The following is a 15,065-nucleotide window of genomic DNA, read 5'->3' as shown; positions in this document are numbered from 1 at the left end:
CTTGAACTTTGTGAAACGTCAGATTCCCAGATTCATATTTTAGCTACACTGTATCCAAATTTGTATTAAAAGAACTATGTATTTGGAACTGATAATGTAGGATGTTTGTTTGCATGTTGTTTGTACGCTAGAATAGCATGTGCCTATTCAGGTTGGGCTTTAAATTGCTGGTGTTTCCCAGTCATATTCCAAGCAATCTTCACAGGGTTACTAATGTTCGGGGTAGAAAGACATACAGAATCAATGCACATATTGCAGCAGCACAAAACATCTCACGGCAAGGGAGATCATGAAGTCTTTTATTACTTATTCTAATACACGTATGCACTTTTCAATTTGGCAGAGATATAGCAGTGTCTAAAACAATTTTCACTTACATACACTATGCAACATGTTTGTGGTACATGAAGACTGGTATGGTCAGGTGAAGAAAAAAATGTAACAATTTCTGTAGTTGTACCAAATTACAAACAAAATGCTTTTTATCAATTTTTATAGGATTAACAAAAACTAAAAAGTTTCTTGCAATTTGTCAAAAGATTGTTCTTGTGTTATATTTTACTAACAAGAATGTTTTAGGAAGTTTAGATGTTTGCCTTTGTAAAAAGTAAAAGACATGATTAAAAGGCATCAAAAGAAAAACTCGCTGAAGACTCTAAAAGATAACTAAAAATGTTATGTAACACTATAGTGCTCATACTGCAGACAAATGTTTAAATAATGTAGGCATTAGTTAATATAGTTCAGAAATACAAGTTTACACTTAAAGATGTTAAAGAAATGTATGATGGTGAGTATGCAAAACATCACCTTATGGATTATACACTCATTTGACTGAAAGACAATCTTCCACAATCTAGTAGCGTTCAGCTTTACGTAAATGCACTTAATTGTCAATAACATCTGAAGAAAAGAAAAGTGTAAAGATTTTTGTGCCAAATAAATTAGTCAGTTCTTTTAAATAAGGTTCATTTCTATAGTAACACCAAAACCCAACTTTTAAAAAATAAGTACTTATGCTATGTACACAGCTCACAATATATATACAGCCAACCAGGGCTGTAACATGAAATAAGTTAAATCTATATTTAAATACACAAAACACTGAACTTGTGATTAGGCTGAAGGGTAAAAACATTGGGTTGTTGCTGAGGTCAAAGTTCTGTAGTTTTATGGAAGATGCTTGTACAATCTACCACTTAAGGCTTATGAGTATGTAATGGTGCATCTTTTGTGACACAATTCTTAGTTGGCTTCTATAATAGTACAAATATCTTAAGGTAATGACCTGTTAAGGGTACTGTACTTACTGTACTTATTAAAAAATAATCTCACTTCAAGTTAAACAAGACATTTGGAAAACCCTTAAACAAACTTTAAAATATATTTTGGACTGTATTATGGTCCATTAAAGAGTAACAAACAAAATATTTTATCTTCCACAATGAAGGTTATTGCAAAAGAGTGTAACAATGCCCTTGTGAGAACATTAATCTAAGTTTCTATCCTATGTTGTCAGTTATATAACCAAATAAACCAACAGCAGAATGGTGGTTGTGTAAAAGCAAAACTTCTCTGACAGACAAAAACTTAAACCTATTAAAAGATTAAATATTTCACTTTGCATGATAAGGTCAAAGAAAATAATCTCATGACAAAAACCAGCCCAGGACTAGTGCAGTTTTTCTGTTCAATACTTGAGCCCTACTACAAGCAGCTACAATAGTAAAATTATCAATAGATTTTTTTGTGTTTGGCTAGGATCTGAGTAAGATACCACCAATAAAAAAATAAAAGGTTTTAAAATGGTATAAATAATTCACATAATAATCATAGAATACATTCACAGATTTCCACACATATACAATATTTAACATGACATGTACATATTGACATTTTCGTACATCATACATTTTGTTCTTCATACAATTTTTAAATGTATTAAGACACACATTCTTTTACTGTAGCAATTCATATCCAAATGGCCATCTAAAAAAATCTTAAAACTTCAGAAAAAACATTAAAAACAACAGAACTTATCTGGTGATAACTAGGAAATATTGGATCCTTCAATAAGGAATTTAGGATTTTTAAATCAAGAAGCTAGCTAGCAAAATTAGGATAACAAAAATAGCCTCTTCATGATTGTTACTGAAGCTCTTAAAAGATCAGTTACTATTTATTGAACATATTCTGTCACTCTGAATCTAAACAAAAGAAAGAGTTTTAAATGAAGTCACCACAAAGAGAACAATTCAGATTGTGTTAGTTACACAGCAGAATTTGTATCTACATCATCATTTACAACATTTAGGCAACAACGGATGATGCAGTTGGGTAATGCAGTACCACAGCATTATTTCATCACAAATTACCTTGAAAAGAAGAAAAAAGTGCAAAATATAATTGAACTGGTTCACAAACCACAAGCTATCTCTAAAACACATGTAATACATGTATATTACAGTACTTGATAAAAGAAGTTCATTGGAAGTGATCCTAACAAGCCAGCTTGTTAGTCACCTCTTCAGTGGAACGAAGAGCAGACCTCTCCCACTTCACAAATACACCAGCATGTCTGCCCTGAAAAAAAACTTTTACCTTTTACTTCAACACATAAACGTCTCTGCGAATGAATATAGATATATATCCATATATAACCATGAAGTATTTTTTATCAATACTTAGCAGACTGCTGTTGACTTAAATACTTCTCCCCTTCCCCGGGGGGGGGGAATGAACAGCTGGATTTACTTAAAATATTGTAGTGACCACCTGGATGGCCTCTCGCCCAACGATAACTGACACATTGTTCACCACCACTTCAAAAGTCTTCACCTCACCTTAAGAGTGAACGGTCCTAAGAAAACCAGGAGGCCTGAGCTTTGTGTAGCAGACGTTCAGCTCACGAAAGTTACCTGCCAGACAATCAAGCCCAAGATATTTGTGTGTGTAGCGAGGGAGAGGGGCTCCACCAACACCTTCCTCTCTTGAATTTCCACATGTACCTGCTTGGTACCGGACTCATTTGTGCAACTTCCAGTTTCTGAGTAGAGGGAAAGCCCAGGTAGGAGAAGAGGGAGTTTGGCCCTGCAGGGTCAGCCTCTCTGTGCCACTGGCTTGGAGTCTTTCTGCCTGTGATCTGCTGTCCACAACCAGAGCTTTGAGTCCTTCGGAAAAGCTTCCTGTAAGCACAGGGCAAAAATAACTTGCATCAACTTTTATAGATATCGAAGAACGAATGCATGGCTTTATCTGATGGCTGCTTATCTAATTACATACAATCAAAATTTCAATGTTCCTAATGAGGCAAATAAATTCCACTGCACTCAAGGACACGAATGAATGCCAGCGTGGTGAGGCCAGTCATCTGTTGCTTACTTTTCTTTCGAGATCTGCAGGCTGTTTCTATTGACATGCAGTTACGTTGTACACCCATGCTGTTAATCTCACACCTAACACTCCAGTAACCCTTGAGGGGTAATCATCCTGGGTTCATGATCATCCATTATGTCCTTGTAAGCCATCTAAATTTAGTCATTATCTTTGCCAAAAAAGAAGAAATGTTGCTGCAGTGAAAGTTTCAAATTCATAAAAAAAATGGTATGACAAAACTGATCCTACTGAAAAACTGGGCTGTGAAATGAATCGCTTTTGTCAATATCACGATGTACTGTTACATATCTTTGCATAAAAGTGGACACCAATTTAAAAAGCGGTCTGACTGCAAGCCATACCTTATCAATATTTAGTGCAAACACTTCAGCGATGTCACTCAGAGGTTTCACTCAAGTGCAAACTCCATGCAGCTTTGTCATCCTTACTCTGCACACTTTCGGGGGTTACAGCCTGAGCCGTTCCCAACGCACTTTTACTGGGCTTCCCAGACTTGGTTAATTTCTTCAACTCATTGGCAAAGGAAATCCCTTTCCGCTTGTCATCGCGAGCAGTCTGAGAACAAAGACATCTCAATCAGCCAGGCCCTAGTAGAGCAGTGTAGGACTGCTCTACAACAGTCAATCCCTGTCACATGTAACCTGCTCTTCCAGAACCAGACCACCTGCCTTTAACACGTCATCTTTCACTTTTGATTCTGCTAAATGCATTCTTGATTATTAATCACATTAAAACTAAGAAGAGTAAAAATATTAGTTTTGATGACTCCTTTACAACTCACATTTAGGACAATTTTTGAAATGGTAATCACAAACACGTGCAGGGGAACGCCTGTGGAAATGTGGTATTGGCGCCGCACATCAGAAGTACAAAATGGATAACTTGAATGCACAGTTTTATCTGTCACCCAGAACAAATTATCCTTGAGAAGACAAAAAAAATGCAAAGTAGAATTTAACCCGGTTGTATGCCTCATGTGGCTATATGGTTCATTACACACCTGCACCTGTTCTTTGAGCTTGAGGATGAACTTCCCCGCCCCTTTCCACTTGCTCTGGGCCTGGTAAACGCACTCCTGATCAAACAGGATGCGCTGTAAAGGCTTGGAAGTTGAGGCTTTTTTGTTTGTAGGTTCCTTGAAGACTTCTTCCATGAGCACATAATCACCAGGGTTGGGATTGCTGAGGATACTGCAGGAGTACTTAGCCTTGCAGAGTGTCTACAAGCAGCAGAGAGGAAACAGCTTTAAAAATGAATGTTAATCCATTCAAACATGACAGCATTCGGCCTCGACCACGGATTCAAAATGTGAGATTTTGCTAAGAGCATGCTTCAGACATTTGCAGGCTCAGAAATGAGACTTGAAACATATCCACAATAAATCCTGGTGAAAATGTTTGTAATCTGCAAATAAAGCAAATGCCTCGTTTTTAGCTGAATGGATGGGTTTGTGTGTGCGGAATCACCTGCTGGATGACGTCCTGGGCAGTGCTGAGACGGGGCGCTTTGATGACAGTGCGGGGCTGCTCAGGAGAGACGTCGTGCACCTGGACGAAGAAAGTGTCCTCGTCTGTGCCGCTGCTCGCTTCCTCCACACCCTCCATTGGGGGGGTGCCCTCATTCGGACTCTGTAAGGACAGGGGAGCTCTTAGCCACGCAGTGGCACTTTTACAGTGAAAGCCAAAACAGCACGAATTTCCATTTCTTTGTATTTAAAAAAATGACTTTTCTAATAATGGTTATATGCACACAGACTCACACACATACAGATAGGAGTGTGTAAAAATAAACATTGTGAACCACTCTGTTAAAATTAGGGTGATGCTTTATTTTCTTTTCAAAAGCCTCATGAATAAACAACTATAAGCACATTTTGTTGGCTTTTCAGCTAGTAATGCCAATCAGTGTTAAGGATGAAGATACCCAGAGGAATTAAACTGGGCATCAGGTAGAGCTACAGGTTGTACTCTGAATGTGCCTTTAAATAGCACCACAAGCTAATAATAATCAAACATAAATTCAGGAATAATCTATGAACTGCTGATTTAGCTGGGATAAATGCAGTACACAAATTACCCAGCAGAGGGCATGTGACATCAAAAGTTTGGTCAGAATATTTTTATGAGGAAAGCCAATACAAATACATTGGTATGGATAAAACAGCATTTAAGATGAAAAATTATTTCAAATGAACTTGAGAAAAAACTAATATTATTTTGGGAACTATTAGCATTGTTAAAGGGAAACTGCAATACAATTTTTATATTTCAGGGTTAGGAAGAATCAACAATGATGAGTGCATTTCAAACCACAATGAAAGTAAAATATACACAGTAATGTGTAAAAGCTCCAATGTACATCATAAAATAGATTAAACTTCCAGGTATGTGCAGAGCCATGTTCTGCAATTCAGAACAAAGCAACAAAACTTCCAGTGATGTGATAAGGTCCTATTACATTGTAAGCAAACAGGCTTGAGAATACATCTCTTAATCCAATAGAAATATTGCTCTCAATTTCAAGATGGTTTTGTCCACAAATACTACTTAACTCTGCATGCAGATCACACTGGAACACTTCTGTTGTGAAATGTCTGCTGCACTTGTACGTATTCGCTCGTACATCACATTACATTAGTCATTACAGTGACTAGTGAGCAGGAAGGGCCGCATCACATCACAATTTGTGGGAAATCTCGCTCTCACCCGTGGCACGATCAGGGTTTTGCAACAACACACCGACTTACGGTACTTTCACAAAGTTCACAATTTTGTGCTTAATTTGAATTTACTGTCAAATATCTTGCTCAAGAGTTACAACTACACTATTTACAGTAGCATAAGACTTACGTCTTCCTTGGTTTTCAGGCAGATTCTTCCCACATAACCCTCCTCTGGGAACCAGCTGCGCAGCACTTTGAGAATCTCCTCCTCAGGTCCAATGGCTCGCTGAAGCGTCTGTTTCCGGGCTTCACTCCTCTCCTTCGACAAGGGCACCTTCTCCTCCGATAGGAAGTAGTCTGACGTGGAGCCCTGAGTCGAGGCAAGTGCCTGAGGCAGCCATGAACAGCACTCGTCAGGAGCACAAGAGTGGCTGCCAAGCCTCAACGCAACAGTCCTCGCAAACCATGACCGAGAACGGGCTCAATCATCCAGCTCTTGGACCTTTTCGCCCGCTCGGGCCTTTTTCCTTCCTCGAATTCCAGAAAATTACATTTCTGCTATGCAAGGTCAATGGGTGGGCAAAGCCACACTCGTGCACCAAGCTCATACAAAAACATGCAACTGCTGTACGCTAAGGCACTGGGGTAACAGTAAACTGTGACAAATGCCAAGAGCCAAGCACCAGTAAGTGAAAAAGTAAAAGAAAAAAACTTAACAAATGAGGAAACTGAGGCAGTAAGTTCGCGCTCTACTGGAGACTAGCCATAAGTCATTGATAAGAACAAGTAACCCAGACAGTCAAAGTCCCAACCCATCTGTACGAGTGTTTCGAGATTTCTCTAAACAAAATATTAAAACGGCATCAAAGCAGTCATGTTTAGTGCAAAATACGACTTGGTCATTTTCCAAGCTGAAACGGTAGTGATAAATGATGTGCATTTCCGTTTGACAACACCTCTTCTCACTTAATAATCAGAATAAGCTTTTCCGGAGCTTAGTAAAACTCAAGGCAGTCATATTTAATCCGAAGCTGACATTAACCCTGCTGACATGGCATACTGTAAAAAAAGGGCAAAACCAGTTGAAATTGGTTTTGTTGCACAGAATTGAACCTATGAAATCTAAAAAAACAAAATAAAAAATAATAATTGTTCTGAAATGTATCAGCCTTGAGCTCATTTACCTCTGAAAAAGGCTGCATTCCTCAAGAGAAAAAAGTGGCTCTTCCTGGCAGTTAACAAGACAAATCTGGACGCTGAAGCTGTTCTTCCCCAACATGATTTTTTTTTTTAAAACAATATATCTAATAATAATAACATCAGTCAAGGACACGAAGAGGAATCTGACAAAAATTCCATGATGCTCTTTTCCCACACTAGGTAGGGCTGGGCTGCTCTTTCCCTTGCCCTTCCCTGAACTGTGTGGTTGTGGGTGGAGACTCACCCTGTGGAGGAGCTGTCTGGCGCTGGTCTTTTCACTCACTGACAGTACAGTGAAGGGCTCTGGGCCCGGGACCCCATGGACAGTCACTTTGAACTGGACAGCTGCTCGACGCTCCTCCGTGCTGAATAGCTGGATATGAACAAAAATAATAACATCTCAGAGAGATTGCTGTGTTTGCGCTGTGTTATTTGAGGTCTAATGACTCCTTCAGAAACAGTAACCCAAGTTCTACACTTCCTGGCAAAGTGACACTTTGTGGCAGATTAAATATTTATCATTCAGATTGTTCCACAGAGTAGCCTGAAGCATCGGCTTCCTGTGGTCACTGCAGGAATGGAAACTTCAACAGAGACAAAAACACAAAAGCCCAGACAAAATCTGCAAGTTCCTCCAACAAAAAAGTAATTACTAGTAAGCAATTAACATTAAGCTACTAATACTCTGGGACAAAACCGAGTGCTGAACTCAATATGATGAAAGAGAAAAATGAAGCCAAAATACAGGAAAGTTTTAGGACAATGAAACCCGTTAAATGAGTGTCATATACTGTATATTGTAATGCATATGGCCTCCATTGGTTGTGAGAGCCGGCTTGCCAGAGCGGTGATGTCACCGCCCTTCCCTGTGGATAGCAGGGACCACAGCCGCCAGGCTGACGGGAGATCTCCCTTTGGCTCAAGAGGCTGGGTCCCTGTTGAGTGATGCCGGAGGCCTGGGTTTGAGTCCCTGATGGTGGGGGGCCGGCCTGATGCGGCAGCGGCGAGGGAGCCCACGTGAACCCCGAAACATTACAATATGAATATAAACCTGGTAAAGAATTAGTTTCCTTACTGTTGATGCAGGTACAATATTGCCACTGGGGTTCTCCTCCGTTCTCCGACTGTATATAAAGAGGCTGGAAACTTCCAGTGGTTCATTGTGCAGATTCCTCAGCTGTAAATGTCTGTACCCTGAAACAACCATAGCATTCCATGAGAAAAAGATGATTTGCAGCACCTAAGAGTGCAGGGATAAGAACACAAACCGAAAACAAACAAAAGCAAACTGTCTCTCTACTGTCTTTCAAATTCTGTGCAAACACAAGCTCTTGCATTCAAGGGCAGAGATTTCTCTCATTACTCATCTGTCCAGCAGAGCTCTGCTGAATGTCTTTGCACCAGACCTGTCTGCCAGCTCACCATGTGACTGTGAGCAGCAATGCAGCAGAATCTAGAGTCACAATAAAGTATGGCAACAGGAAATGGTGTCTGGAGAAACATTTGGTAAGAAGTTCACTCAACAACAGAAAAAGTGAATCCACTGCATCCCTTAGTCACTTGGTAAATATGTCACGAATTTCCTTCATTTCTTTCTAAACAGCTGAAGAAGTTGATTTTTATCCGAAACATCCTGAAACAATTGCTCCTTTCATTGCTTAAACCCTGTGCTCAATGTAAAAACTTTCTTTTCTTCTTCGAGCATAATTTGTTCACTGTAATTCGACCTAATTTAAAAACAGTATCTAGTGTAGGAATATACCATTATATAAATCGTTCTTTGAACCCGGATCATTCGAAAGCACCCCCTCAGAAAAGCCACCTTAAAAAAGTACGGCGTGTACTTTCTGGCAACCTGAAGCTCGAGGCTCCTACCTTGCTCCAGGGCCTTCAGGGGCACTATCCTCTGGGCCGTGACCTGCGAGCTGTTGTTCTCCACCACGGTGAAGCGGACGAACACCATGTCCTCGAAGTAGAGGTGGAAGAGGAGCTGCTCGTTCCACATGGGGTTCAGGGTGTTCCGGTGGATGGGCTTGGTGCGGAAGTGGCAGCTGTCTATGGGCATGCCCAGGACGTCAATTTCAACGCACGGGCTTCCTGCTGTGTTGCCAGGACAGACGTTCTGGCCTGAAATGATCTGCAAAAGGGATAAAAAACAACGCAGTCACAGGGTAATCTGCATGCCTTTTTGCCCCACTCTGGAATCTGCTATTTATTCAATAGTGATAAGCTGCAGATAGCATTTTTTGCAAGTGAACTAACAGGAAATAACTAGCACTTGAACTGAACTAAAGAAGTCCTCATGACTTTCCAGTTTGCTTGCCAAAAATGTAGACAAACAGTTGATGAATATTTACCTTTTATGACATTTACAAATAATCTCCCTGTTCAATTTGAGATAAGCTTTAAACTCTCACCCAATGAGTAGCAACTAGTTCTTGCAAATTACTGTATTGGGGCATATTCCATCCAGCTGCCAAAATTAATGTGAAGTGACAAGAAAGACAAGAAAGGCTCCAAATGAGATGAGGCCATTCAGCACATCGCAAATTGTGGTGCTATGCTTACTGATCTTTATTCCCCGTGACCACCTACTGAAATCGAGAAATCACATTCTTGGTTTTCCCTTTTTGGAACTGTGCTGAAGAATGACCCGAACATATCAGGCTTGTTTGTTTTGCGTGTTTATTCAGGAGGGAAAAAAAGGTTTGGTACTTACTGTGAGGGAATACACAGTGGGGCCCATGCTTTCCACGTCTCTTTCCAGAGGGTAAAAGTTCTGGTACATGGGGCAGTTCCTGTCCCACAGCACGGGCGGCTTCAGCACATAACCACAGCCCCCGTTGGCCTCAAACATCGCAGCGTTCAAGTGCATGGGGAGGTCTGTCAAACAGGCAAAAGCCGCGTGTTACTGAGGTCTGCTGGGAGCCGCGGCAGAATGCAGCTCCTCCAGCTTGTTCCTTGATTGAAATCCGATTTGGGAAGGACAAATTAAAAAGAAAACAGAACGGCCAACATCCGGCATCCTGACATTTCTCATCACCGACTGTTCCGTTGTTACTCAGCTGGGCTTTATACAGCAGTCCTGTCTGAGCCAGTCACTGCTTTCCAGACTGCAGGCTCCACAGGGGGCTTGCAGGCAGCCAGCAGAGAGGAGCTCTGCAGGATCCAGGGTACTGGGGACACCCTGTCAGTCTGAAGCGCACCCCACTCCAGCGGCTCTCAGCTCCCAGGCGGTCATGTAATGAATCCCTGTCACTGCTGACGAGGGGCAGCCCAGACTGCCACTGCTGCAGTCTCCAGTTTAGAAACCTCAGCCTGCACTGGGTTAGTCATTCCTGAGCCCCCCAAATCACACTGTACTTCCCATTCAAGGTTGGCAACGACACACTCAGCACATACAGAACCCCCGATTCGGGGCAGCACGGTAATTCAAACTGTTGAGGTGCAAAAATTATTTTTCTTTCATAAAGATTAGCAAAGTTTTTTTAATGTACAGTACATCCATCCCCCCACACTCCTACAGTCCATTTAAAAAGTGAGCCTGACTGATAAGTATTACTATACTATTACAGTAATATATTTTTTCCTACTGATTCAACAGATGGTTTGTTCATAATAGTGCATTGAAATATGAGTTGCATGTAACTGATCCCTTAAACACCAAGAGACAAGGGAATAAAACACTGCTTCATTATAATAAGCATATTAGTAAAATAATTGGGGAAATATAATACTTCTCTGGTCCTTTGAAAAGATCTTTCTCCAATATACTGTATCACTGTCACCTTTAATTGTCAGGGGTGGTCAGGCCTGGACCTGGAGAGATCCAAGCCACAACAGGTCCTATAGGCTACCCTTCATCAATATATTAACACACAAGCATTCAATTTAATAGGTTAACTGGTTCAATTAAGGCAACAACAGCCAACTGTTGTCCTAGAGGGTTACAGGGTTTTGTGATTTTCTTTTCAAATGATCACTGAACAGTTAAATTAAACAAATCATCTGCTTAAGAGAAACAGGTGATTGAAGGGTGACACATAAAAAACGATTAATTTTTTGATGAGTGCATCCTTTTTATCTACCAAATGTTCCATTGTGGTTGGGAATGCTATATTAGCAATAACAAATGGGAAAATAATAATGTTTGACATTCCCAGTATCACAGTTTTGTACATTTGTGATGGAAAAAGAAAAAAAAGAAATAAGCTGAATAGTCATGTGCTTCACCCAGTACCTAGTTGTTAGAGAGAGGTACAGTAGGAAACCTGCTGTCCACAGTGAGAGTGAAAACAGGTTGGGGTAGTAAAGATAAAACTAAAGTCTGTTCAGCTTCTTTTTGAAGACCTAAATTTCCCTTTCATCCACAGGGAAATGGATCCTCCTGGCTCTTTCCCTGCAGAAAAGGCCTTTATCCTTCGCATATTTGGATGACTGGATTAAAGAAAAGCTAGTGACTCATTTAACCTTTTAGATAAAGACATACCTGTTAAAGTTCATGTCTTGAGATATAAAATACTTAATTTTCTATGGAAGAACAGAAAAAAACAAACCCAGCAAGCAGAGTGATTCCCTACCGTCTGTCTGGTAATTGAGGGCCACGAGCTGGATGCCATGCAGCCAGAATATCAGGGGGTTGGGGTTGGCAGAGTCGATGCGGGTGGCAGCAGGGTACGTCCTCAGGAGCTGGCAGGTGGTGTGCTGAATCAGCTTCTGCGAATACCTCCGGCAGAGGCGCTTGGCCGCGTTCTCGTTCACCGAGGAGATGTGGTAGCACTTTGGCGTCCGAATGATGGCGCTCAGAGAGGTGTTGGGGTTCACCAGGGGCCCAGGGGACTCCTCCCAGCTGAGTCGCGACCCGTCAAACGTACCTGTACAGCACGAACAAACATGGCAAGTAAATATACCCTGTTGTATCTTAGTAACTACTGATAGCCAGTGAAGATCAAGGAGAAGCACGAAAGACAAGATGCCAAACAATTACAGAATATCACTATGAATCCAAAAGACTTTCACAGACTGCTCAGCTCATTAGTTTTTTAAATAGTGTATTTAAAATAGCCACCCACCTCATGTCTATACGTGAACTAGAGCTGAAGTAACAGGGGTCTATCAAAAGAAACTATAAACCAGAATGGAATTTGCTAAAATCTAAGAAATCCTGAACTAGGAGTCCTGGCGTCACTTAATCTTCATTCCTGCAAGTTCTGTATTAACATGTCCTAACACACTCAGTTATTTTTTTATACAATACATTACTAAGCTAATCAAGACAGGAATTTGAACTCTGAAACATGACATAACGTGTTGTAATAAGAATAAATTTGTCAACTAGATCATTTCGTTTATTCCCACCACAAGACAGCTCTGTGTGTGTTCCTTAGACTTCATTCTGATATGCAATACATCAGGCTGACGAAACGGCTTTACCTTTTCCAGATGCTCTGACCAATGTCATAGACTCCCCTGGGCTGGTTTTACCAGGATTAGTTCCAAAGATGGACTTCTTAGACTTTCTCTCTTTTCCTCTGCCAGATGTCGATGGATCTAGAGTTGAAAGGCCTGTTTCCCACACACAATTAGATAGAGACGTGAACAGGAGGCGAGGGTCAGGGAGGCCACTACTTTTTTCCAATGTTTTTCTTTTAAGGTTGTTGTTCTTTCCTTGGGAATTCTACACAATTCAGCTGGGTACCTGACGTTGAACAATTTCTTGCTTAAACCATTTCCAGAAGCTGCTTGACGATGTAGTCTATCGGTATTTAAGTTAATTCTCTACTGCAGCTTCAGTGTAGTCTGTGCAGTGGCCTTGCATTTCATGAATCTGTGCTCATGAGGCAACTGAAAAGCACATGCGGTTGATGGCTGTGACATCCACAGAACCACATCAGCTCACTCGTGTAATTGTAAACTAATTTCTACTGTGCTGCCAGAAGTGCTCAAAGAAATGATAAGTCTTGTTTTTAATTAGTTCCTAGGAGACAAATCTACAAAAGTAAACCACCTACTCTCATCTGGCTCTGGAAAGCAAAAAAAAACACTAAGCTCCTGGCAGCACATACTTAAATATTTGATTAAACTGAGTGACATTTTTTGTGAGGAAAGACACGTTACAGACCTGGGAATTTGACCGCCTGGCAGTATATAATCAAATCCGAAAGTTCCTGTGCAATTTGTCTGCTCTCCTTCTTGTTCTGTGGAAGATAAAACTCTTCGCCTAGCTCCATATCAAAAACCTGAGTGAAAGAAAAGGGGATAGATACCGTGAACATTACACTTTATTACTCATAACAGACCTGTGTATGAATTCAAGACCTTACAAGTTGTATGTGATGGGAATACAACTGAGCATTTTTCTTTCCAATACTGTATATTCTCAAAAACATTTAAGTAATGGAAATGCAGAATTATTTCCAGAGAATACATGCAAATAGTTTTTGTAATGTAATCCTTGTAGTTCTTATTTATTATTTCAATTGCAAAACAAATGATTTTTATTTAACAGCCAAAAGTCACATCCTGGAGGAAAGTTCTGTGGCGTGAGAATTACCTTTCCTTTGCTTTGCATTGTACTGTCTGCCTTTTTAATTCTCTTTGGAGTTTCATCACTGTATTCAAACTGAAATTTATCACTTAATGACTTCCCCTCAGGTCGATCGTCAAGTATGTTATCTGTTCAAAAGAGAAAAATTCAGAGAAGAGAGTGAGCTGTTTGCTACTTCTATTAAATGATGACAAATGATGATAAAAGGTGATGCTGGAAAATGACTGAATACTAATTTGCGTGATGCACTTACATAATCAGTAATACTCAGAAACTTTGGGAATTAGTACAAATGTTGTAGGGCTAGACCTGAACATTTTAACTTGTAACTATTCCATGATCACTGGTAATTCCCAAAGTATGAAAGCATTACTGCAATTATATGTCAATGAAAACAAAGAAAAGTGCTTTTTCATCTTAATACATTCATTCTATTCCTCTGCGGACCAATGCACACTCTGATATTGCTGGAAATAATGTGTTAGTGCAGTAATAGTCTTTAGCCACTCGATTTGCAGCTTTCTTCATCATTGACACATAACTGTAATGAAATAGCAAAGACAAACTCATTTCAGTCCAAGTGCGTGCTGGGGACTATACCCAAAAGCATCCCATCAGAATGAAATGCGTTCCATCTCCTCACTAAGGTGCATTCAGAAGCAACACAGTGATCACAGAAGGACAAAAATGTCTGGTTCTCAGGCAATAGTGAAACAAATCAACCGCAGCTGTACTCCACTAAAAACAGGCCAGAGGGGGAGGCTAATTCACAAAATGTATAATAAAATGTATTGCATATAATAAAATGTATTGCATTTATGCTATATGAAACTGAACAATTACCACAATTCATGTTTTACTCTCATATTTGCCAATGAATGTAGTAAAGTATTTTATCCAATGTTTTATCAAATATCTCACACTCTATCTCCAGTCACATGCCAAATAAGAACTGTTTTGCATTTTCTTTTCACTGACACTATACTGAACATTTGAAATCTTTAATAATTGTCATTGGGGTATATCTGTATGATGTTTCCAGCTACATTACTAAAACTAAAGAGTATGTTACAATATTTTTTTCACTAAAATATTTACACATGGATATACAGTATCCTGTACTTTTGTTCATATCCTAGATTAACTAACAAAAAGCTGATAACATTAAAAGAAATGCAAGTTTGCAACAAGATATTTAAACATTTCTAAATTTAAATGTGATCAAATGAAATAAAAATAAAAAGGAATATTGAAGTTGAA

General features: G+C 39.9%; 1 protein-coding gene across 5 annotated transcripts in view; it reads right to left on the bottom strand.

Annotated features, from left to right (window-relative positions):
• Positions 1 to 279: 279 nt before the first annotated feature.
• plce1 (phospholipase C, epsilon 1) overlaps positions 280 to 15,065 on the bottom strand; it is a 119,481-nt gene continuing 104,695 nt past the window's right edge. For 3 of the 5 annotated variants that reach the window (XM_015346361.2, XM_015346364.2, XM_015346365.2), the window contains 13 exons: positions 13,812 to 13,933; positions 13,380 to 13,497; positions 12,692 to 12,823; positions 11,839 to 12,132; positions 9,978 to 10,141; positions 9,134 to 9,395; positions 8,334 to 8,452; positions 7,503 to 7,631; positions 6,246 to 6,446; positions 4,863 to 5,024; positions 4,397 to 4,615; positions 3,825 to 3,951; positions 280 to 3,185 (listed from right to left, as the gene is read on the bottom strand). In XM_015346361.2, the coding sequence (XP_015201847.2) occupies positions 3,025 to 3,185; positions 3,825 to 3,951; positions 4,397 to 4,615; positions 4,863 to 5,024; positions 6,246 to 6,446; positions 7,503 to 7,631; positions 8,334 to 8,452; positions 9,134 to 9,395; positions 9,978 to 10,141; positions 11,839 to 12,132; positions 12,692 to 12,823; positions 13,380 to 13,497; positions 13,812 to 13,933 (2,210 nt within the window). In that variant the 3' untranslated portion in view covers positions 280 to 3,024. Of the gene's footprint in view, positions 3,186 to 3,737; positions 3,952 to 4,396; positions 4,616 to 4,862; positions 5,025 to 6,245; positions 6,447 to 7,502; positions 7,632 to 8,333; positions 8,453 to 9,133; positions 9,396 to 9,977; positions 10,142 to 11,838; positions 12,133 to 12,691; positions 12,824 to 13,379; positions 13,498 to 13,811; positions 13,934 to 15,065 lie in introns of all 5 variants that reach the window. The other 2 variants (XM_015346367.2, XM_015346369.2) reach the window with 1 other exon arrangement.

Source organism: Lepisosteus oculatus, chromosome 4 (genome assembly GCF_040954835.1).
Source record: "Lepisosteus oculatus isolate fLepOcu1 chromosome 4, fLepOcu1.hap2, whole genome shotgun sequence".
Taxonomy (NCBI): Eukaryota; Metazoa; Chordata; class Actinopteri; order Semionotiformes; family Lepisosteidae; genus Lepisosteus; species Lepisosteus oculatus.
This window is presented reverse-complemented; position numbering and strand designations above follow the sequence as displayed.